At 45.1% G+C, this 25,272-nt stretch overlaps 1 protein-coding gene across 1 annotated transcript; it reads right to left on the reverse strand.

Annotated features, from left to right (window-relative positions):
- Positions 1-9,816: 9,816 nt before the first annotated feature.
- Positions 9,817-23,977, reverse strand: LOC128842004 (torsin-1A-interacting protein 2-like). The gene is made up of 5 exons (XM_054037617.1): positions 23,808-23,977; positions 22,443-22,618; positions 19,148-19,720; positions 17,286-17,375; positions 9,817-15,511 (listed from the first exon to the last, which is right to left on the reverse strand). The coding sequence occupies exons 2-5, from the start codon at positions 22,474-22,476 to the stop codon at positions 14,727-14,729; spliced, it is 1,482 nt and encodes a 493-aa protein (XP_053893592.1). The 5' UTR covers positions 22,477-22,618; positions 23,808-23,977; the 3' UTR covers positions 9,817-14,726.
- Positions 23,978-25,272: the final 1,295 nt, after the last annotated feature.

The following is a 25,272-nucleotide window of genomic DNA, read 5'->3' on the forward strand; positions in this document are numbered from 1 at the left end:
GATGATTGGAGATGGACCAGGTTCAGAGGATGGTCCTGTGTTAAAGCACTGGCTGTCGAGCCCCAATGTCTCTTGGTGAGAGAGCGTCAGTCACACGTGAAGGTGTACCATATTAGAATGCTAGGATCACAGCCTGATTTAATTAGGGAGGATCCGAGGCAGGAGGCACCTAGAACCAAACAGCAGATATCTTCCTAGCAGTTGGCAAAATCAGAACTGGGTATTAAACAGTCTGTAAAATACTGGAGCACCAATAACAATATCTTTGCTCCCAACCCACTCCTCCCTACTGATCAAAGTGTTTGCTTTAGCGAAGGCCGAACCCCGTTCTCTGTGCTTGACAACCCTCTCATGGAAGTTCTGATATATTAATCTGCTAAGAAATGCACAACAGCCTCTTTGTTACGGAGGGTTAACACAGGAGAACAGCAGCCAAATTAAACCTTGGTGCCCTCGCCTCATCTCCTTACTCCACCAACCAGGCACGCTCTGAATTTCTGCTCCCCTCCCTGTCTAGGATGGTGGTGAAGGGTTGTGCTTTCATCCCCGCTGAGTCTGCAAGAGGTGCCAGACCAGACCTGTTGGGGACAGTTTTTCTCCATGTGTTTGTCTTGGATGAAATCTTGTCAGATCATTGACAGCCCCAAACCACAGCTGGAAAAATCATTACTGGATTAGATGACTGATCTGCAGAGGCTGATGGGTTCAGCATGTGTGGTCCCGGAAATCATCCATAAGGTAAAAGGCTCAGATGGTGACACTAATCCTGCCCTTTCAAAGGCCTGCAAGTGCATCCCACATCCTTAGGATTTATATCTTGCACTCACATGCTTCCCGGCTCCGCTGGTCCTACTGACAGCTGCTGAGATAGGTTATTGCCTGTCAATGTCTCCCTTACCAGCAAGGCCAGCACTGTTCCATGGGCTCCCTTTGGAGCAGGGAAACTGAAAAGAAACAAGTGACTAAACAGATTTGCACTCCCAGAATTTGCACTCCCAAAAACTCTCCCCACCAAAATGTGAAATGAAGGAACGATTACCTAACAGCATTGGAGCCAAGTTCAGGGGGAGCTTTCAGAGGCACTTCTCAGGCCTCCTCACTGTAGCCTTCAAATGCCCTGTTGTAGCTAATTGCTATGTTCTAACCCTAACACAACCTCAGCCTTGTCCAGACTAGACTTCCTAACATTTCTCATCCTTGCTGCCACCTGTTCAACTCTGCTGGAAGTAGCAATGGAGTAGCCAAGTTGCAGGCAGCCACCAGAGTTTTTACCACCATATTCCTTAGATCTGATCTGAGCAAGATTAAATGGCACAACAGTGAAACTCTCAACACCCTGTCTACACTAGTGATCCCACTACTGCTACCACTAGCAGAGTTGCACCAGTATTAGCTATGGAGAGGGAAAAGGATTAGTGTTGATGTAGCCATGGAGACTGATGTGCTGCTTTCCACTGGGTTGCTGTTCTGGTCTTTAGCAGCACGGATATTTTTTCAAATGTTTCTTGGCCCAGTTAATTCAGCACTGCTACCACATTCAGTGGGCTGTACCCACTAAAGGGCCTTATCCAAAGCCTATTGATGCCAATGGGAATCTTTCCATTGATTTCAGTGGGCTTTGTATCAAGCCCAAAATGCATCAGTAACAGAAGCATGAACGTCTCTGAAGGGTGGGGAATGGGAGCTCAACTGTGATTGCTAGTTCACCATCATGCACACGCACTGGGGAATACCCTCGTTGATCAGTAATGCCAGCCAGATGATGGAGAGGTGATCCTGCAGAGAGTAAAAACACCAACAAAAAAATCAGTTAGAAAAAAGGAGAAGTGAGACATCCAGGCTAGCGCCAGGTGCATGGTCGAGGGCTCAGTCCAGCCTTGTTCGCTCCAGTCTCCTTTGTTGACAAAGGGAAATCAGCACCAGAACTATAGGAGTAATGACATTCTGTCCTTCCTCTCCAGGGGGCAAAGCTAGCTAGAGCCTTTTAGCAATAGGTTGACACATTAGTGGAAAGCTGCAGAGTTTTTCTCTATGCTGAGAAAACACGCAGCCCAAGCGAAGGAGGGAATTCTCACCATCTGGGCCTCCTGCCCACGAGTTTGAGGTGCTCACTGTAAACTGTGCAGTGTTTTTCTTTCCTGTAGCACTTCAGCTGCTTACATTGATTCCATTAAGTTTAGACCCAGCAGTGACCTCACCATGCCGAGCTAATTAGACTGGGATGGCTCTGCTCTTACAGCCAGGGGTGCCAGGACAGAACAGGGCTCAACTCTAGCAATAGAAATATGAGAGCTAAGTTAGCTAGCTGGCCCTGAACTCTGATAGCTAACCCCAGAAAGATTTGTTCATCCTACTCCCATTTAACATCAGGACTGCTTTCCTTCTGCTTGTGGTGGGGATGGGGGCTGATCCAGTGCTCATTGAAGTCAATGGGCTTTGGATCAGGCACTGGATGTTCATCCAAAGGGAGAGATCTTCTGCTGTAATAAGCCGGTTCCATGTGGATGATCCAGTGAAGTCCCCAATTGCTATAAACTTCTAGTCCCCTTTCTCCACCTCCCAGCTTGCCGGTAGCTTATTGTTTTCACATAAAATTGTAGTTGATAGGCGTTGTGTGCCCATGGCTACTTCACTTTGACTGGTGCTTTGTTTAGCTCTGGCCCCAGGAGGACATCAAAGATGTTTCCATCTCTCCGGGCTGCTGAGAATGCTGCTGGAGTCTCCCTTTCAAGCTTAGAATGATCTACTTTAGTGTTTCCCTCTGTCTGAGAGAGGCCTGCCAAGGCCTAGGGCTGGCCAGCCCCATTCACTTGGCCCTGCCCTGCCACACCTGGGCAGAGTGTGGGACTTAAAATGAAGAAAGCCCGGCAGTAAGGGGTGACTGGGGAGGAGTGTGGATGGACTGCTTCTTCCTAGGCCTCAGAGCCCTTTGCAGATGGCTGTCTGAGGAAAGGGCCCAGGGGAGAGCTGGGAGGCTCTGCACTGGAAGATGTGAGGGAAAACAGGTGCAGCTATTAGGTCCCTTTGGCAAGGTCTGGGAAAGGAGCCCGAGTGAGCCTAGGGCCAGAGGCTAGTGAGAGGTCGACCACAGTCTGCCTGGGACTGTTGTGGACTCCTGGAGCTCAGCGGGGAGTAAAGAGGACTATGCACAGACTCTAGTGAGAGGAAGGAGGAATGTGGGGTGCCTTGATAAGGGGAGGAAGAAGTATTTACAGGCCTGAGTGTAAGGCTGTGGACATTTGGTAACTCCAGAAGGGGTGGGACCAAATGTGACTGAGCCAGAGGCATTTGCAGCTGGGCGGAGTTGTAAAAGACCACAGGAAAACTAAAGCAAAGTGCTGTGCTCTGAGACAGTAATTCTTCTAACACCTTCCTCTTAAGGGTAACAAACACAAGTGAAAAATAGGCAAGATTTTTAAAAATTGGTGAGAGAGAGTAACAATGGTGGAAAGAAATCTTATGTTCTTATGACAGAGAAGATGGCAGGAGAAAGGAAGGCTCGTTCTCTTCATTTTATGGATGGGGAACTTAGGTCCAGAGAGATTAAGTGACTTGCCCAAGATTGCACAGAAAGTCCTACATAGAGCTCTCTGGACAATTATTGTTGATTTTTCAATAAGTCTTGGAACACTGGGGAAGTTCCAAAGGACCAGAAGAAAGCTAGTGTTGTGCCTATATTTTAAAAGGGCAAATGAGATTACTTGGGTAATTTTGGGCTGGTCAGTTGGATGTTGATCCCAGGCAAAATAATGAAACAGCTAATACTAGACTCAGTTAAAGAATTAAAGGAGGGTAATATAATTAATGCCAATCAACAAGGGTTTATGGAAAATAGATCCTGTCAAATTAACTTGATATAATTTTTTATGCAATTACAAATTTGGTTGATAAAGGTAACTGTGTTGATGTAATATACTTAGACTTCTGTAAGGCATTGACTTAGTAAGGCATGGCATTTTGGTTAAGAAACTAGAATCATACAGAATCAACATGGCACACATTAAATGGATTAAAAACTGGCTAACTGATAGGTGTCAGAATGTAATTCTAAATGGGGAATCATCAAGGAGAGGATGTGTTCATAGTGGAGAGGATGTGTTCATAGTGATCCCACAGGGATCAGTCTTGTTCCTGTGCTATTTAACATTTGTATCAATGACCTGGAAGAAAACACCCAATCATTACTGATAACATTTGTAGAAGACTCACAAATTGGGGGACTGATAAATAATGAAAAGGACAATCATTGATATAGAGCGATTTGGATCTCTTGGTGAGCTGGATGCAAGAAAACAATATGTGTTTTAATACGGCCACATATAAATGTATACATTTAGGAACAAAGAATGTAGGCCATATTTACAGGATGGAGGACTCTATCCTGGGAAGCAGTGACTCTGAAAAAGATTTGGGAATCATGGCTGATAATCAGCTGAACATGAGCTCCCAGTGTGATGCTGTGGTTAAAAGGGCTAATGCAATCTTTCGATGTGTAACCAGCAGAGGATTCTTGACCATCCTAAATACTTCAATAGATTCATGTGTTCCAAGGCCAGAAGGGACCACTGTGATCATCTGGTCTGACCTCCTGGATAACACAGGCTATATGCTCAACACTGTCTTCCTTTCCCCAACCTTCATCTGTTTTTTGCCCTTCTAGGTTGTGTAAGCTCCCTGAAGGCTTTAAGTAGGTACATACAACATCTAGTATGTGTTGTGAGGTTACTCTAATACAAATGGTAGTTTGAGCTGTATTTAAAACCAAAAAAAATCTTCCTCTGGAGAAGCTGAGAATATCTTAGCCCCTTACGTGGCTTGAATCTCTGCCCAAGGTCTTTCTTCATTTACTTCATGGGGCAGAGTACGCCACTAGGAAGGATGGGCACCTGCATTCTAATCCTGCTACAGCTTTCTTGCCCATTCATGGACATGTAGACCAGTTTACTTATTGAGGAGAGCAATGCCATCTGGTGGTGAAAGTGTGTATTTAAAGAGCCACTGTTTGAGTTCCATCAGCAGGATCTCAGAATTTGGAATTAATATTTAGTCAAGCAACACTAACCACATTTTTGTATCTCCCTTGCTTCAGCTTAACTTCTCTACCTAGTCTATTTCTGTATCATTTCTTTAGTTTTTCCACCCTGCCTGCCTCTCAGTCGAAAACTTGTTCTACAGCCACAGAATCAGGGTCTTAATCTCCTCTATTTTAGCTGTGAGCACTTACAAATTTATTTGCTGTCATAGGAATGTTACTGATTACCCAGTTGGCCTAGATTTCATTTTGGACTTGGTGGTTATTTTGTATGTACTGACACACATGGCTGACAGCTTTTAGTCTAAGCATTGACTCGTCTGATTTTGTATTTCTGTATTAGACTATATAGCAACTCACACAAGTGTAAAAGGAAACAAATAATGGGATTATTTCCCCCCAGATTTCCCCTCAGCCAGCCAGAGGAAGAAGGAACTAATTTAACATTCCAAGTACTCATGTCCTCCTTTTAACCACTAGGCACTGGGTATCTGCAGCACCTGCTACTCTTCATATAGCTTATTTGGAAAGCCTAATTCTGGTACTCAAGGGATAACAGTGTGCGAATGTTCATCATTTTGATTTGAAATGGTCATTTATGGCCTGAGCCAATGCCAACTGAAGTCAATGGAAAGACTCTCATTGACTTCAATGGACTTTGGATCAGGCCTTTAAAGGTGTGAATGAATAAAAAAATAAATTGGACTGTGTTTTTCTTTTTTCATCATGAAATAGCTGTTACTCCATAATGAGGGCTGTTTGTTTTTGGTTTTTATTTAATTTTTCTCAGAAATTTATTTGTGTTTATTACTATTACAACAAAAACTGGTGAAAATCAGTGCAAAAAATTGTTATTTTTTCTGGGTAAATAAGGGGAAAGAGTATTCAGTAGATTAATGCTTCGGTGAATGGAATTCAGTGTGGTTTGTTGCAGAACTAAAACAGAACTCAAAACACAATGCCCCCTCTGAGTTTAAGAAAACAATATATTGCTAATCCCCAAATACAACCTTTCACTTGAATAAACAGTAAGGGGGGGGGGGGGGGAGGTATTGGTTTGAGCATTGGCCCACTAAACCTAGGGTTGTGAGCCATTTAGGAATCTGGGGCAAAAATCTGTCTGGGGATTAGTCCTGCTTTAAGCAAGGGGTTGGACTAGATGACCTCCTGAGATCCCCTCCAACCCTGATATTCTATGAACTATTAGCCTATATATTTACATTTAATAATTGAGCCACATCATTTGCAGCACATACACTCAACTTCATCCTTTTCTCCTGTTTTTTTAAACTTTCAAATACTTCCTTGTGTTCTGAAACATATTCTGCAACAGATTTTCATTTTCTTCCCATTTTAGTGTGTCAAATCTTTAAACCGTTATCTGCTAACAGCTTGAAATGTGTACCTGGTGGGTGTGAGATTCACCAGAACATTCAGATGCGCATGCACTTCAGAGCTTGCATGCGTGCCTGTTTATTGTGTGTATCTTCTAGACTAATACATAGCCTTACTTCAACAGGCAGCATTGCATATACACACAGAATAATGTATTATTGTAATACATATATCTCATGCAATGTATTGTATTTTCCTAATAGAACAAGTTATTTTTATATATATTTGAATGATACAAAAGTAGGGTGAAATCAGGAAAAAAACAGATTAATACTTTTTGTAAAACCTGGGATTTTTTTCGGTAAAAATCTGTTCAAACTGAAAATGTGAGGTCTTATCCATACTCCATGCATGAGAGTCAAGTGTCCAAGGGAACCTCTCTGCGTGACACCACCAATTACAGGTTTGCCTTAGTCATAAGGTCAACAATGGGTGGGTCGGAGTCATGCACTGGTCAGGCAAGGTAAGGATTTTGGTCAAGGAATATAGTATGTGAATTACCAGATGCTAGAAGTAAGATGTTCTTATTTTCAATTTTTACAGACTTAAACAAGATTCTTGACACACAGATTGCTTGATATTCATACAAGCCTGTTGCGTTGTAAATGTTGAAAAATCGTGTTCTGAAAACAGGAGTTCAAAAACACCAGTGCACGCAGACTCAAAGACGACTATCTTGGAGCCCCTCTGTGGTTGCTGATAAAACTGCTTCAGTTGCCCTGTTTCCCCTGGCTTTCAAATACAAGCTGATTCCGAGGAGCAAAGGCGGGGCCCCCACACTCTCCTACACATACCCCCTCCAGCCCCCTGCCATGAGCCGCTCAGGGCAGGGGGATGGGAGCACCCCCATAACCCCAGCCCACACCCGCAGCCCCCTGCCCTGACTCCTGCACCCCCCACATACCCAGCCCCCCCACACCCCATGCCCTGACTCCTGCACCTCCCCACATCCCCACCCCACCACATTCCCACCTGCACCCCTCGCACCAAATGGGAGCTGCCCCAGGTAAGCGCTCCACACCCCAACCTCCTGCCCCAACCCTGAGCCCCCTCCCTCACTCTAACTCCTGGCCAGACCCTGAACCCCAAACCCCAATCTGCTTCTGCACCCTAACTCCCTCCCAGATCCTGCACCCCCAGCCCTGAGCCCCCTACCGCACCCTAAGTCCTGGCCAGCCCCTGCACCCCAACGTTTTTTTACATTTTTTTTATAAAGCGCTCTTATCCAAAGTGCTTTACAATAGTTAGCTAATGGTACAAACAATATTTGGAAAGATCATTAAATTGTCCGCCGAGACGCCCAGCAATTTTCAAGTGGTCTGTGGAAAAATAAGTTAGACTACAAGAACAATAAAGGGACCTCATTTTATTTTCATTTACTTGCTATTACTTATAGGAGGAGGATGAAGAAAAAAAGAATGAAAATTGGGGGCGGGGGGAGATGAGAGAGAATGTTCTTTTTCTTGGCTGGGTCCCAAGGAGGGGCCCCAAAAATGAAGCTGAGCACAGGGCCCCACTAACTCTAAATCCGCCACTGGGGCTGACCCCTCCCCCACAGCTCCCCATGCCGCAGCCCGAGGCTGACCCCTCCACTCCCCGAGCTCTGCATGCTGCTGCCAGGACAGGGGCTGACCCCTTCTTTGCCCCAGCTCCCCGCACCATTGCCAGGAGCTGATGCTGACACCCTCCCCACACCACTGCCAGGGGCTGGCCTCTAGCCCCCCCCCCCCAAGTCCATTCTGGCTGGGGCTGACCCCCCAAGCTCTACCTTGCGCACCGGACTTTTTTGGTAAACTGAGCATTTGTTCATTTGCTCATGCCAACTGATCCGTCGGCAAGAGCAAACGGGATCAATGCCGGTTTTTTGTGAAAAAAGTCAGGATGGCCAGGACAGAGCTTAAAAAGGGAACTGTCCCAGCCAAACGGGGACGTATGGTCACCCTATCTCCAGGCAAGTGAGTCCTGAGGGAGTCCGGCCAGGGCGAGGGCAGACCCTGGCCTGGCTAATCGCGCCACTCCCGGGAGGCCGGAGTGATTCACCGCCCTGGCATTGGACCGGCCCTGGCTGCGCTGCCAGCTAAGCCTGGCAGACGCTGTCACCTTCCAGCAGGGCTGGGTAGTGGGGCCAGGGTGTAAGGGAGAGTGGGGGGGGGACTGCTGGCCAGTGGAGGGTCTCTTGGAGGGCGGTGGGGTAGGTCTGTGTGTTGAGATGCTGGGCAGTGGGGGGTCTGAGTGGGGTGCTGTGTAGTTGTGGTGGTGGGCTTTGGGGAAGTGCATTGGGCAGTAGCGGTGCAGCTGTGTGTGGGGGTGCTGGGCAGGGGTGGTGGTGTGCAGTCCGCTGTGCATTTGTGGTGGAGGGTCTGTGTGTGGAGCTGCTGGGCATAGCAGTTCCGGGGGACACTGGGAATAGGGAGTCGGGGGCTGTGGCACAGCATGGGCCCACCCCCGAGGGAAGGGGCATGCTGGCAGCACAGGGCTGGGCGGGCCAGTGTGCAACTGCTGGTTTGTATACAGTGCCCTTGCACTGGGCTGGGTGGAGTGGGGCCGGCCCCACCATGGTATGCCCCATTGCCCCTGGCTGGCCCCTTGCTCTGGGGACTGACCTCCCCACGCCATGCTCCTTTGCCCCCATGGGGGCCCACAAAATGTTAATCTGGCCCTGGATTTAGTGTTGCACAGGATTGCTGGGTTCAGCAACAGCCTGCTCCAAAGCCATAGAAGTCCAGTGGAAAGGCCATGATTGCCTTAAATCAGCACTGGATGGAGTCCCAGGTATTCCTCTTCAGCTATCTGTCTTATCTCCAGGTTTCTCTCTCTGGTGGGGGTGTTACTGAATCCTCCGTCACACATCAGAAGACCAGAGTAAATGACTGAGGTTTACATTTGGCAATTGACCATCTGAATGAACAGGGCATATTCCTCGGAATCCATGGAATACAAATGCACAAGCTTCAAGTGTATAGTTTGCTAAGACTGGGCCAGAAACAAACCCCAAAATACAGAGTTAATGCTGACTGCTGCCACCCGTGTGACACAAAAAGACAGGGCAGAGTGTGTTAAGCATGCAATATCTGAGGGTAGGTGTTGCAGGGAAGCAACACATTAGCCTTCCCCATCCACCCATATGGAATCCCAGTGACTCAGTGGAACTCCACATAAGCCCAATGGTCTCGCCACACTCAGTTGCAGGCTTGGGCAGTCAGAGGCTGATCCAGAGTCAGTCAGAACAGAAAGACACTCTATCTTCACTAAGCTTTGGATCAAGCTTTTAGATGGGCTGTGTTAGCATTGGACCTGTCCTGACCTAAGTATGGCTCTGTCCTATACAACAGATTGTCATGTACGTGCACTAAAACTCACTAGAAATGTATGAACAATTTATAAAAAGACAAGGACTTCAGTCCAACATTTAAGTCTTTGCTGGGTTCTTTTACAACCTCGTTATTTATTTATTTATTTTTAAAAACTACTTTAAGAAGTACAAGAAAGTTTTTCTTTAAAAAAGCATAAAATCTCTCTACACTGCAACAGCTCGACTGGTTAATGCTCATGGGCCATATTGTCCATAGTGCCTTATGTGCCTGAGAATCACTCCTTTCCATTGCACAGAAGACAATGCAGTAGAAACCGAATACATAAAATTGTCTGTGTGTGGCACTTGACTTTTAGATGTTAATATTTTTTCAAATCATTGAACTTGCACCATAGACTGATCTCTTGCTGATTATTAAGTCAAAGCAAACAATAAATCCCAAGCCACGCAGTAAAACAAGAAAGTGCTTCCATGTTGAGCACTTCTTTGATTAAAAATAAAAAGCAGCCAAGTTCCCCCACCCCAAATTTTGTACAAAAATGTTCTTTGGACTGGACCCCTTGGTTTGCTGAGTGTCAGCGCAGAGAGACTTTTTACAGCCAGTTATTCATTATTCTCCTTAAAACCTGATATAGCCGAGTGTTAGAATGTTGATTGTGTCTTAAGGAACACTTCAGAACACCAGCCCACCTTCTGTAGTAAAACCTATTTCCATTCTGCAGGGGAGAGAAAAACACGTGCTTTTCAATACATGAATTGGTTCACATATAAAATGCCAACTACTTTGGAAAAATGAACAACAGTCCCAAGCCATGTCTTGAAATGGCCAGTCGTGCTGAAAAACCACATCCAGTGCATTCTGTTTGCAAGAATAAAAGCAGACTCTATTTCAATGCAAAATCCCCCCCTCCCAAAAAAATTCAGTCTCAATCCTGGATTTGGAAATGCAGATGGGCTGCACCCCTGGGGCTGTAGTGAAATGAGTGAATACTGTGAGCTGTGCTGTGAGTCAGCTTAGCCTTCCTTTGAAATGGTTCAGCAAGGCACCACTGGTGTGTGGCATAGGCAGTATTGGTGTACAGTCATTAGAGGGTATTTTACAAAGTTACCTGTCTCAGAGCGTTCAAGCATTTTCCTGTTGTTGCTTAATTAAAGCCTATGTCTTTGTAAGGCCTGTTTTGAGCAGTTCACCTTGATTGCTTGGTTCTTCGGCCCTCATATAGATTGCGCCGATCACAACATGTCTTCCATTTGGGCAGTTATACTTGGAAGTAAGCTCCACTCCTTGCCACAGCCTCTTCTTCTCCAACCAGAAGAGACTTGGGCCCTTATCTTGCAATGTGATCTGTGCATTCAGACTCTCTGTACCCACACAGGTGCAGGGAGTCTGTCTGCAGAGAACTCATTGCAGGATTGGGGCTTTAAGAGCTTTAGCCTAGTACCCTGAGTCCCCTCCAGCATGACTTTAGTAGCTCTTCTCTAGACACTTTCCAGAATGCGTCAGTACCTATGGAAGTAACATGCCCCCAAGTGGCTCAAGCTCTCCATATGTTATGTACAGAAGATGATATGCAATAATGCATTGGTGTGCACCAAGCTGGGGATTCATAAGCTTTCAACGAGTGCATAAAGTATTAGCTCGTTACCAGCCAACAATGCACTCAGTTCCCCAGCTCTATGAAGCACTCCTATTACTCTGAGTGGCTGCTCCCACGGGCTGGTGAGAAGGTGAGCTCTCCCTGTGCAGAGATCCCATTGTGACATGTCCTACAGGGGCTGAAATAAATACCTCTATTAACAAATGTCTAGGGAACTAAAAGTTAATCATAAGAGCTATTTATAGAGAGACCTGGAGGCAACTGTGAATTACAAGATTATTATGTCCCTTTGCTGTTACCAGTAACATTACAAACCATGGGCCAATCACCCTTCCCAGGGCTCTGGTGGGAGAGGAAATCTCCCTGAGAAAAGCCCTTGCCAAATTCCTCCTGTCCCCATCCAGCTTCCACCTTGTTCTCCAGACGAAACCTCCACAGGATCTGGGGATACACTGCTACAGCGGTGGCTGCGACTGCCCTTTCTGTATGGGAGGGAGCAGGTGTGCAGGTGGAAGGTCCCCTCTGTACAGATAAAGGATGAGGGAAATTATTTTGCCAAGGAGCAGAGTGTGAGTGGCCTGGGACATCACCAGCGACCCAAAGAGGCCATTACAGCCTTGCTGCTGAAAGCTAATTTCTTTTAAAGGGGCTGTGATAACTGGCTGGCTGGCTGTCCATAAGGTGTGATAACTGAAGAGGGGAGAGGGGGTAGCTCCCTTATGGACACCCAGCCAGCCAGTTAGCTGTAAAATCCCTCTTGGTGTCTGTTCTCTGCTTGCTTTACCTGTAAAGGGTTAACAAGCCCACAGGTAAAAGGAAAGGAATGGGCACCTGACCAAAAGAGCCAATGGGAAAGTAGAACTTTTTAAAATTGGGAAAGAAACTTTCCCTTTATCGGTTGTTCTCTGGGCTGCAGGGACACGGAGCAGCAATGCCGTAAGCAGCTTTAAGCAGGTATGATTATAGATTATCAATTCATACCTCGAACCTACTTATCTGAAGCCTCAGATATGTAAGTAAAATTAGGGAATGTCTAAAAAGCTGTGATTAGGGTTATTTCTTTTATTTCTTATTGGCTTATGGACTCCTCTGTGCTAACCCCAGATGCTTTTGTTTGCTTGTAACCTTTAAGCTGAACCCTCAAGAAAGCTATTCTGGGTGCTTGATTTTTGGAATTGCTCTTTTAAAATCTAGAAAAAGCCTAAGTTCAGAGGTATTTTCTTTCTTTTTGTTTTTAATAAAATTTACCTTTTTTAAGAACAGGATTGGATTTTTGGTGTCCTAAGAGGTTTGTGCATATGCTATTTGATTAGCTGGTGGCAACAGCTAATTTCCTTTGTTTTCTTTCTCAGCTCTTCCCCAGAGAGGGGTGTGTGAAAGGGCTTGAGGGTACCCCACAGGGAGGAATTCCCAAGTGTGCCTTCCTGGATCCAAAGGAGTTTTTTTGCATTTGGTTGGTGGCAGCCTTTACCAAGCCAAGGTCAGAGAAAAGCTCTAATCTTGGGAGTTTAATACAAGCCTGGAATGGCAAGTATTAATTTTTAGAATCCTTGCGGGCCCCAACTTTCTGCACTCAGAGTGACAGAGTGGGGATTCAGGGGCCATGTCAAGTTAAATATTAAAAAAAAAAAAAAATGAAGCCAACAACCTTCCTTCACCTATGTTTTTAGTATCATCCTAGTTTAAATAATCTAACTGAATTTTAAAAATCTAATCTGGTTTTAATACCATCAAGTTAATTACCTTCTTGCATTTCTCTCAGTTTGGACAATGAAATCACCTTCCAGTTAGTTTCGTTTTCAGGTTCTCTTGCACTAACACAATGATGTGGCCCGGGTTCGGATGCTCTGACTCACCTTGAATATTTCCTTGCTCCATCAAATAGTCCCTCTGAAGTCAATGGGCCAGATGTTCCAGTGTGATACGTCCACTGTGCACCATATAACCAGTGCAAAGTGGACTAAGAGGATGGAGATGGCCTGTGGAACTCTCTGCTTGTGGAAAGCTGGCAAAGTCATCTCCATCGCCAAACTGCGCCAATGGGACATCTCGTTCTATTTAACATGAGCAAGAGGATCCGGATCTGGCCCGTGGTTTGCAAATACTGCTGAGGGTTATGTGTGGTTCAGAAAGGCCTTCCACTGGAATTTTTTAAAAATCCTGGAAAAAAATCTAGTTTGGTTTTAGGTTTTGTCTGATACAGTTTGGGGGCAGATTTGATCTGACAGGTTCCCTTCTTGGATAATATGGATCAATATTTTCCCTCCCATTACTACTCCCCTGCTCCCTTCTCTACCCATGATCCCTACCTGCTACTATTCCTTCTTCTCCTTTTCCCATTTTCAGAGTGGCCTCTCCTTTAACCATTACCAAATAGTGTCACTTGAAATGCAGCATTGTCACACAAATCTAAGAATCTTGAGATGCACAGCAGCTGGGAGATGTGGCACCTTTCCATACACAAGGGTTTCATATTAGATTGAAGTAGCTATGAAGTAGCTACTTCAATAATAACAACTTCAGATTTCAAAGTCTCCCCGCGGAGTGTCTCAGGTTAGCCCCTTCCCCCCCAGGAGGAGTCCTTAGAACCACTGTCAATCTGATATTTTTTTTAATTGACTACTACTTTTAAAATTGCCATTTCTGGTTGAAATCCCCATATACAGTGAACCAGCGCCTCAGCTGGTATAAATCAGTATCAAGGGAGCTGTGCTGATTTACAACAGCTGAGGCTCTGGCCAGTATATCCTAATTTTCTTTTTAAAATATCCCTTAAGTATTATTAACTGGGGTGTTCGGCTCCCCCGTTTCTTTCAGTCAGGGAGAAAGAAACTGACACTGCAAAGGAAACAATGAAATCGCCTTTTGCAAAGTGCTGTCAAATGTAAACAAATGGGGCGGGGGGAGGGGGAGAAGATAAATATTTCAACCCAGTTGCTTCTGTCAGTTATAGTAACCTCCTGTGTTACATGTATCTATAATAGGTCCAAGCTTTTCCAGGATAAATCTGCTTTTCAAGGTGATATTGTCCCTTCAGTAACCACTCCCCTCCCTGTCTATTCTCTCCATTGGCCATAATCTTCTAGCTGTGCAGTTAGCAGTTTAAAGTACTAGCTCTTCCCATCTATCAATCCACAAATGGGAAGCATCATTCTAGTGTATATCCAACATGATTGGCTGAGACGGCTTAGCCAGTCAACGCCTGCTCTATTGGGTCTCACTTTGAAAATTATAAAATCTTTCCAAGAGGTAAAAATAGATGTGACAGTGTCATGCTATTATAAAGTGAGCTCATTGTTCATTAATGGCTCCAGATCCCTGGCTTAGTAATAACTTGCCTCCTCTACACAAAGGCTTTAGCTGTCCTGGAAGCTGATTTCATTCACCGCTACGGTTTGGTTTGGAAAGAACAGCCATTGTTTTCTATGGCTTTTACTGGATGGATGGGCAGGACCAGGTGGGAGATGCGGCTCCACAACCCACTCAGCTTGTCGGTGTCCATGTGGTTGTAGGAGCGGGGAGTGTTGGCATTGGTGAATTTGGCCCAGAGGAAATCACGGACTCTCTCCTCGACCTGCTGTAGGTCTATATTAGCCTCCAGCTTCTCTTCCTCCAGCAGGACCGTTAAGAGCAGCGCCACGTCTTTGAAGGCCGCGCTCTCATGGTCGCAGTACTTGTAAAAGATCAAGGTGGAGCCAGCCGGTAGCGACTCGAACCGGTGCACCACTGCAGCTCTCTTGCCCTCCTCAAAGCCGGTGCTCAGCTCATAATCTACCTCCAGTTTAGCTTTGTCGCTGCTGAGCGTGGCTTTACCAGCTCCGTCAATCTGGATCGTACTGGCACGGAGTGAGGTGGAGTAGGCATCTGCAATACGGTTGCTCAGGCACTTTAAGGTTTCTTCACCTTCACGGGCAGCAGTAAAGATTAAAATAGCTGGCTCGCTATGACTGGAACTGTTGAGATGCCTCTGCAATAATTTTCGCCCTCTAACCCACAGGTAAGAGCTCTGGCCCGGAAAGCTGTCCTTCAGCTGGTTAAACCCAGACAAGAAGGCCTCCAAGGCTGGATTTTCTGGCACATGGTGGGGCTGGGAAGTATAGTAGCCATTGCAATATATGCTGAAACAAACCACAACTACCAGGACTCCCAGTGAAGCTGCAGGAGAGGCAAGACCTGTTAGAGAAGGTTGAGGGGAAGGGACAAGAGAGAGAGAGAGTGAAAGAGTCTGACATGAGTACAATGGCATGCTGGAGGCTAGCACAGAGAGATGCCTTTGTCTTCATCCATCTCCCAGACCCAAATATCTGCTTTCTAATGGAAATGATAGGCTCACCACATCAGCCTAACGATGGCCCTGAAAATGTTTAATGTAGCACTGAAAAAGAACCTTCTTCCCTGAGGGACTCGCTCTGCCACTGAGCAGAGGGCCCTACAAACCCACAGACTGAGCTATGTCCCGCAGCTTTGGAACCATGGCGTGAGATCCTACACATTCCCTTGGGAAACTTCAGTCCTTTATGTGATTTATTGCCTTTTCCCCCTAGAATTTAATGCACCAAATCCCAGTCCGACAGCACTTTTTCACAGCTGTTTTCTAATGCAGTTTTGTAGGCCATCAGTTTAGGGCACTCAGTGGCCTGGTGGAGCTGCTGGATGCTCAGCCGTCCAAAATCCAGTCTGCTTATTGGTGCCGAAATAGCTTATCTATCCAAGGTACTTATATGGTCCCTGTGCTGTAATGTCTGAGTGCCTCACCATCTTCAGTGGACTTATCCTCAACAGCCCTGGGAGGTGGGCATGTATTACTCCTGTTTTATGGATGGGAAACTAAGGCACAGAGATAGCAAGGCCCAGATCCGTATGGGTATTTAGGCCCCTCACTCTCATTGATTTAAATGGGAGTGAGGTGCCTAAATATCTTACCAGATCTGGGGCTAAGGGCCAGATTGTTAACTGTATTTATTTAGACATTGCTGTGCTCAGCATTGCAATTGCCTAACTGACTTGGAAGTCTAAATCTCATTTTCAAAAGGGATTGAGGTATTTAGAATCCTAAAAGCCATTGGCTTTCAATGGGATTTTGGCCCCCCTAAGTGCCTAAATCCCTTTTGCAAACGAGATTTAGGCTCCTCACTCAGTTAGGCGGCACAAAGCTGAGCACAGAAACACCTAAATACCTTTAAAAATCTGGGCCTTAGAGAATTGCCCAAGCTCCCACACATGCCAAACAGAGGATTGAATCCTGGTCTCCCAAGTCCCAGGCTAGCCACCTAGCCACTGGACCGGCCTCAGCCTTTTAGCTCAAATCTTAAATAAAGATTTAGCAGCTTAACTTTAGTCAACTTTTCTTAAAATCTTTGCCAGTATTGCCGAGTACAAGTACCGTGTTGGTATTTATTTTAAAGAGACAGTGGCCACCTCATGATGTCCCTCCAGGGAGGAGGGGACAAGTTACTTGGAGGGCCTTGTCATTGTTGCCAAGGCATGGTGCTGTGGGATTGGGTTATGGGGAAGGATACACACCTTCCTGCACAGTGAGCGGGCGTGTCCCTGCATACCTTTCCATGCCCTGGGAATTTTAGGGAAATCCCATGTATTATGGGACTGAGCCAGACACACCTTCGTTATGGATTAGAGTTGCTTTCCATTTCAAACCCACTTCTCTAAAATCCCCAATAAACTAAATTTGCAGCAGTTTTCGCAAATCCCAGGCAAAAGCCTCCTGTCAACACAGGGGGTTAGGTTGGTATAACCACATCAGTCAGGGGTGTGGATTTTTCACACCACTGAGTGACACAGCTATACCGATGTAAGTTTGTAGTACAGACCTGGCCTGAGAGGCCTGAGTGAGAGGTCTGAATGTGTTTTGTTATTTGATCCTGGTTGCTGACTGTTTCCACCGGAACTGTGAACAATGAAACGCACAAGGAAATCTTCCCATTCTCACCATTGCCTAAAAAGGACTTCTCCTTCTCTGGCGTTGCTTCCTGCCTGGTCTCTGTCTCTTGTGGATGGGCTTCAGCCTCTGACTTCACCGCTGTGGGTCAAATATTTAAAAAAAGGGAGATGAAATTTGCCACTCACTAGTAAAGGCAAAAATTTGTCTAATCACACTACTAAAAATAAAGTCTGCATCCATAGAATATAAGACAAATCTGTGATACTGCTTGAGCTGCAGACGCCTCTGCTTTGGGAGGCTGTCATCACCCTACAAAGAATGGAAAGGAACATGCAGCTCTTTAAAGCCCCTCACAATTTCCCTTCTTCCCGAACAGGAGAGAGTCCCACTCAGTGAGAATGAGCCAGCTGGGATCTGTGCTGAGCTGGAGATAGCTTCAGCCCCACTCAGCTCTTTAGAAATTGCAGCTTGCCCCTGGGTCAGCTCAGCCTCCAAATCTTGGGTAGGGCAAGGATCTTCATAACATGCTCCACCAGCAAGCATCAGTGGGGATGGGGCAGAGAGCTGATGAGAGTGGTTGCTTACGCAGCTAAGGTCTCTGCAATAGCTGCAAAGCTGGGTGAAATGTCCTACAAACAGAAGCTGCCCTCGATTGTGATTAATGCTTAAAGTGCGGTTCTGCTCTGAGAAGTGTCTGTGTACGAACTGAATCTTCTCAGAATAGCTCTGCTCTCGGTGTGTACTCAGTCAGACCTGCTGAGTTTAGTGACAAAAGTATATTCTTGCTGCTCATTACTTCTGAACCAGCGCAGCCCAGAGAGAGTGAGCTAGAGCAGCAGTTCTCAGCCAGGGGTCTGAGGCCTCCTGGATGGCCCTGAGCAGGTCTCAGGCGGTCCACTGAGCAGGGCCGGCATTAGACTCACTAAAGCCCAGGTCAGAAAGCCGAAGCCCCACCGCCCCGAGCCCTGCCACCTGGGGCTGAAGCCGAAGCATGAGCAACTTAGTTCCCTGTGGCGTGGGACCCCAGGCAATTGCCTTGCTTGCTACCCCCAATGCCGGCCCTGGCTTTTTTATAGGGGTGCTGGAACAATTTGTACAGTGGGGGTGCTGAGAGCCATTGAACCAAACTGTAAACCCTGTATATGATGGAAACCACTTCAAGCCCGGGGATGCAGCTGCACCACAGCTTCCCTAGTTCCAGCACCTGTGCTTTTATATGAAGAAAAACAGTTGTTGTTGCACAGCTGGGCCTCAGAAAGAAATAGGTTGAGAACCACTGAGTTAGAGTCTGTTCTGCCTTATGCATCATCAACAGGATTTCACTAGCTTTCAATCAGTCTCATTTGTGTGTGTGTCAATTTACTGAAGGTAATCCGGTTGTACGGGTGTCACTGAGGTCACACTTTGGCCTGCAGAACCTCTTCTGCTGCTGGTTGGGGTAATGATACACAAGAAGGAAATAACTAGGGCCAGTTGAACATTTTCCATTGAGAACTGTATTTTCCAATGGAAAATTGGGGTTTCAATGAAACAAAACTATTCATGAACAAAGCCCCTGGTTGCTGTGAAGATTTTCAACTTTTTGTTGGAAAAAAGAAACCTGCAAAAACTAAAAAAAAACTAAAAAAAAAAAAAAAACTAAAAAACCTCATTTGCTGACCAGCTGTAGAAGCAACCATGTTGACTCTGAGGCCAGAATGAGTTTGCAGGGCTGGTAATCTGGGAAAACATCTTCCTACTTGTAAACCCAGCACAGGTGATCTGCAATCCTTGACTGAGAGACAAACCCTGCAATGCCATTCTTACAAAGCCCCTTTTCAGAGATTAACCACACATTAAGTTGAAGGCAAGGGATCTGCAGAGACCTTAAACATGGCAGCACTTTGTCGTGCAAACTACTGTTGACTCACCTTCAGTTGAGTGTCTCTTCCTTGCTGTGTCTTGGGGTCTCTCTCCTTCCTTGTTTGAGATACTCTCTTTCGTTGGTTCCAGGAAGTCTGCAGATGGAATTGTGGTTTCTTGGATTATGGGATCTTGTGGCTCTCCTCTGGGGGTGGGTACACTGTTCTCCTCTTCGGTTGGGGGTTCCCCTATGATTTTCTCCTCCAGAGCAACTGGCACTGAATATGTTTTCCTTTTACCTAAGGAAAATACCATGTCTTTGTCCAGGGAATAGTCTGGTATACTCATTGTGTTAAGGTTCAGAAGGCCTGGAGACACCTCAGTGTTTGTTTTCAGAGAAATTCCATCAGAACTCACTGGCCTTCCCTCTGAGGAATCCTCTTCATTTACTGCGGAGGGGCTTCCAGACACACTGTTTGTCTCTTGGGGACCTAGTGTTTCTATTTCTGGGGAGGTTTTCAGTTGGACAGAACCAGAATCTTCAATCATCTTTTCTTGGTGGGTCCTCAATACATTTTCACCTTCTTGGACCTGGGGAGTCCTCTCCTCCTCTCTTCTCATCAATTCTTGGGCCGGGTAGGCTGTGGGATCAAAAAGTCAAATACTGTTTATTTTCTTTAGTATAATGGTCAAGAATACTGAGTTGCCCACTAGTTTTCTACAAACTCCCACCAAAACTCCTAGTCCTATACGCTCCAAAATTGACACACAATAAGAATGGGGATGAGATTCCCATGACCCCTCACCACCAATGAACTACACTGGGCCAGCTTCATAGAGGTCTCGACCTGGCCTCTAAATTTGTGCCTGCCACTCTGCAAATACAATCATTTGTTCACGCTAATGGTCCTGCAAAGTTTGGATCCTGGCTATTTTAGAAATTTACCCCTCTTTCTGTACTCTACAGACCAGCCAGAACATATAAATGGTCACCGAGAGTCTTAGGTGGAAGTCCCTTGACTCTGAAAGTATAGTCCATCAAATTGCAGAATATGTCATAAGGCCTAACTATGTATCTGGGTTTTCCCTAGTTGGTATGTCAAGGAGAAGAGGATGTAGATTATGTTTTGTGGTTTGGGGAGTTTCTACTAGTGGTGTTGACATGGTAGCAGATTGATCTGAGTGAATTCAAAACATTTCTTTGCAACTACTGTACATAAAAAATATAACCTGCTTCTGCTATATTTCTGATCCTTATTCATTGACTTTCTGTGGCTGTTCTACCAAAGAATTTAGGTTTGTTTGCAGAAACAGAAATTTAAAGCAAATATTAGAGAATATTTGCACAAAGGAAGTTTTGAACTCGTAAATATGAGTATCTGTGCCAGGAACTTGAATCTTTGACTTCCAATCAGAGAACAAACAACAGGTATAAGTGAGCTATAGGATCTAGCAAAACTACCCAACATGGTTCAGATTTCAAATACTGAATATTTACAACAACCTGCTCACAAAAATTCTTTTAGTATCAGTGTGGATTGGGTAAAGTGATCTTATGTGTTCAGGAGTTCTTTGGGGGCAAGAGGGACTGTCATTTATCTGTTTTACTCTAGCGCAGTGGTTCTCAAACTTATTTGATTGCGCCCCCCCTTCATTGTGTCTGTAGCAGTTTACGCCCCGCACCACACCAGTACATATACCGATAAAAACAATCAACTTGCAATTCTCACTAAATTTGAAAAACAATAAGGCACTGATTCAAACCTTGCCAACGGTCCACTGTAATAAGAGCAAAAGCAACACTGCAATTGTGGTTGATGCTTACAATTAAAGATGCACCCAGTGTCATAGCAAACGGATTAACGTACAAATGACAACGACTCTGTATAATGCTATTCATAATTACCAGAAATCGTCAAAATGCACAGTGCCATCTGAGGACCTGATATGTTTGGAGGAATCAGCTTTGCTAGTTATTCATTGCTGTGGGTAAAACGTGTGCAGTTTTTTCCTCCTAAATCTTCTCAGCCCTCCCCATCTCCCCCCCCCCCATTTGAGAATCTCTGCACTAGAAAATAAAAGTGTGCAGTATATATAGAAACAAAAATAAATTGTCCAGTTAGGCTTCTGAATACCCAAGTTGTGCACAGGTAATTGGTGTGAGGATCATTCTGGTTTACATATGCAAAATCTGGGACCAGCAAGCTAGAGGCCATGTGTTGAACAGTTGGTATATTATATGACCAGCTATAATTTCCTGATCTCTGGGTTCTGTGGAATTTGGATCTCAGAACTGAGCCAATTCTTCTTTGTATGGAAAACATGTCCCCTACAGGGGTTCTGGAACAATTTTATAGTGGGGGTACTGAGAGACATTGAACCAAACTGTAAACCCTGTATATAATGAAAATCACTTCAAGCCTGGGGGTGCAGCAGCAGCACTCCCAGCACCCCTATTTCCAGCACCTATGGTCCCCTAAGTCCACAACACACTCACTTCTCAAACATAACCATATTCATGTTCTTAGGGAAACTGGGAACTTTAAATTCAGCTCTGCTTCCATTAGTTAGTTTATCTGCAATAAAAGTCACTTTGTTAATTGCCCCAAATATTGACCAGTGGGACCCCTGCCCACCTCTGCTCCCCAAGATTAGACTTTCATTTCGGTGCTTGAAGCTTGATTATTTCAGAGGTCAGGAAGAAATTCCCTTCTATTCTCTACAGCAGAGCACAATTAGGTAACTGTACTGCGTTAATGTGCTTGGAGGTGCAAGGTGGAAAAGGTTCTCTTGTTCTGAAGCACTGGGCATTGATCATTGTCATGGCTAGAACCCTGGACATAGGATAGGTATCTATGGTCTTGTCAACACAGGGATGGCTTGTTCTCACAGGACTCTGAAATTCAAACCACTAGGTTTGCTTTAAGTATGAGAGAAACCAGTAGTGACTGTCAGGAGCTTCCTTTTATTCAACGGGAAATACAGAAATGAAACAGGCTTTTTCCTTTCCAGGTTTTAGTTTCATTGAGATTTTCTCTTCCGGTGTGTCTGAAAATGCAGTAGCTAGGGACTATAGTACTGGAGACATGCATGGAACTCCCTTAAGACTCAGCGTTTCAAGGAGAATTTTGTTTAAACACAGATGCCCCAGCAGCACACACACCCCCGAATCCAGCCCATCCCTGCAACAGTTCACCCACTGTGCCTCCACCCTATTCTTAAAGGGCCAGCTCCCATTTCTCTTATTATATCACTAGTAACAATGACAAATACAACAGTACACAAATATTCAAAATTATGATTAAATATGAACCTATTTCTAAAACATCTATTCCAGGGGCCTCACATTCACGCCAAACTTACTCCGATGAGGATCCTGGTCTCGGTTTTCTGCCATTCTGTTGATCGTTTGGTGTTTTGGTTTCTTGACTAGATTGTTACACTTCCTGATTAGATCATACAGACGCCTGCTATCTTCTTTCTGATCCGAGTAGCTTGATTAGTCTCAGCCAGCTCGTGGAGACCATCCCTTGAGCCAACTAAATACAAAGAATAAAGCAATGACTCATACTGGGAAACTTGAGAGCTTCCCCACCACCACCACCAAAGCCATTAATAAAGCTGTTTGGAGCTGTGTGAGGCTGTTACCTTTATGATGGAATATACCGAGATGCACCTCAGATAATCAGTGACATCTGAAGACTTCAGGCCTAGTGCTGTTAACAAGCAGCTAATATGACTGTAAAGATGTTCAACTGGGTCTATATGGGTGATCTTCAATTATGTTAAGATAACTTGACTGGAAAAAAACCACTTTTGCCCATGTAGACAGATCCCATGTAGACCAGGCCTAAGCCTTTATATCTGAATCCCATTGGTGCAGTGGTGATTTGGGAAGTCGCACTGTACCTGTCAGTGCTGTCTCTGTGGTCAAAGGACTTCAGTTTCCAGGGCTGTCGCACCAGCAATTTAATCCACTCATTTAAAATATGTTTGAATCAAACTGCCACACACAGAATATAAATGCTGGGGGATGGGGGGAGGGTGCTGAAAGGAAAAGGAAAGAGGAGGAATGCCTCTTAACGGGCCAAGGCGCAAGAATGTGAGCCTGGCTTTTGAACATCACAAAGGCCCTAAGTGAGGGAAGGACACAAATAACACAGAAGAGCAATGTGGAATTCAGTTTCTTCATGTAATAAAGTTTTCTATCGTTTCAGTTTCAAGATGATGCATTTTGTAATGCCAATCATTTATAGTCAGCACTAGTGAGTAATGAATCCTGTCTTCAGAGTTGGCTAAGAGGAATGAGTAAGTACTGGGCAATTGAAAAGAGAAACTTTCCCTGATGGCAATCGGCTTGCATACAAGATTTCTGCTTAGTACAGAATCTATATGCACAGGACCAGCAGTCTGTGCCTTCTGTGCCTAATACAGAGTCTAATAAGACTCTTATTAGACTCTTCCTCACACCAGATGGCCTTCCGTCTCTATTGTCATGCCTTCTAACTGAAGGCAATACCATATTTGGAGTTAAACAAACAAAACTGCTCCCTATGGAGGCAAGTGGTCAGATTTACAGCTTCCCCCTTCCCTCCGCCCCCCCCCCCCCCCCGGAATTTCTGCACTCTGCCCCCACTCCAACCCACCAGCTTTTGATTCCTCCTTTGTGTTATTTAGAAAGAGCAGGAAGTGAGAAATTAAAAGTAACTCCAAGAGTTGAACACTTACTTGTGTGGATTGCAGCAGCTGCTCTTAGCGGGGATTTCTTAGCAGAGGGGTTGTAACAGGCGGATCCAAACTGCTCCCTACCACAAACGTCCCAAGGACCCTTCAGTTTCGATATTAGAGGGAAAACAGATCCTCTCAAAAACACACACCCATAAGCTCTTAATCCTTCCACTGTCAACGTGACAGTGAACTTTGCACCCAGCCAAGGTGCCATAATGTGGAATGCTGGGATATGTAGTTCTGCCCCCACTCTTTGCCTACAGCCACGTTTCTTTGAATGAATAGTCTCTAGTTGTAGATCAGACAGTGGCTTTGTTCTGATTACAAACATGTATTTTCAGGAAATAACTAATCTGTTTGGACTTATTTACAGAACTAGAGTATAGAGCATCCTTCAAACAGACTGTATCTCAAACCACTTTAGATGTTAAATAATAGAATTAAATTTATTACAGCAGCAGCAGCAGCATGGTAAACCAAAGAGAGGTAGCCTCCTTGCAGCTCAAGTGATACTCAGATGGATCTCTAGCTCAGTCCTTAAGTTGGTCTGGCTGGATGTTCAGTCTATGTCTATCATTCATGACCTTATCGCACCACCGAATTACCATCAAGCAACCTCCAATTCCAGATTATAGCCAGCTCAGTATTAACCTGTCTCTATGGGACATTAAGCAGGTGGCAACTGTTAAATACTTAAGAAGCATCATAGACAGTGCTGAAGGATGCTCAAAAGATGTGGATGCTTGTATAGCCGGAGCTACTGCCATATTTCAAGCCCTTCAGTGATCTCTGTGGGGACGTCATGACATCAAGCTTGCTATGAAGCTGCAGATCTATAGAACCATGTTATACCAACTTTATTGTACAGCAGTGAAATGTGGACACTGAGGAAGGCTGAAGCGAGTGGATTGATGTTTTTGATTCTTCATCAGCTGTTCCATATTAAGAAGCAGAACAAGATCAGCAATGAAGATATTAACTGAACCCAGCAACTGTCTCTGTCAGCCCTGGTGACTTTCTTGGTACAGACCTATTATTAGGATGGAAGACCAATTAACAGAATTACAACAGAGGGAGAAATTATTAAGAGGCATAAGGCAAGGGAGAAAAGAGGTGATTTATGTAAGTAAAAAAAAAAAAAAGACCGGTGCAAAGACACTAAGACATCACACTCTGGGCCATGTCTCCATGGAGTCAGTTCCTGTGGGCTGAAAAACGAAACTAGAACTGGCCAATGGGGGATTAGGAAGGGAGTGGTTCGCAGAGTGATGCGGCTGGAAAATCACTGATCTGTCAGTATGTACAGCACTAGCAGTGTAAAACAAGAAAGTGGGAAAGAAAAATCAGAGAAGCTATGATTTATTGTTTTATTTTCTGGAACCCGAAACATCCCCATTTAGAAAATAAAGTGTCCAGCCCTTTTCCCAGTGGCTTTCCTTGCATAGGGTCACTTCATTAAGCCAGC

Source organism: Malaclemys terrapin, chromosome 8 (assembly GCF_027887155.1).
Source record: "Malaclemys terrapin pileata isolate rMalTer1 chromosome 8, rMalTer1.hap1, whole genome shotgun sequence".
Lineage (NCBI taxonomy): Eukaryota > Metazoa > Chordata > Testudines > Emydidae > Malaclemys > Malaclemys terrapin.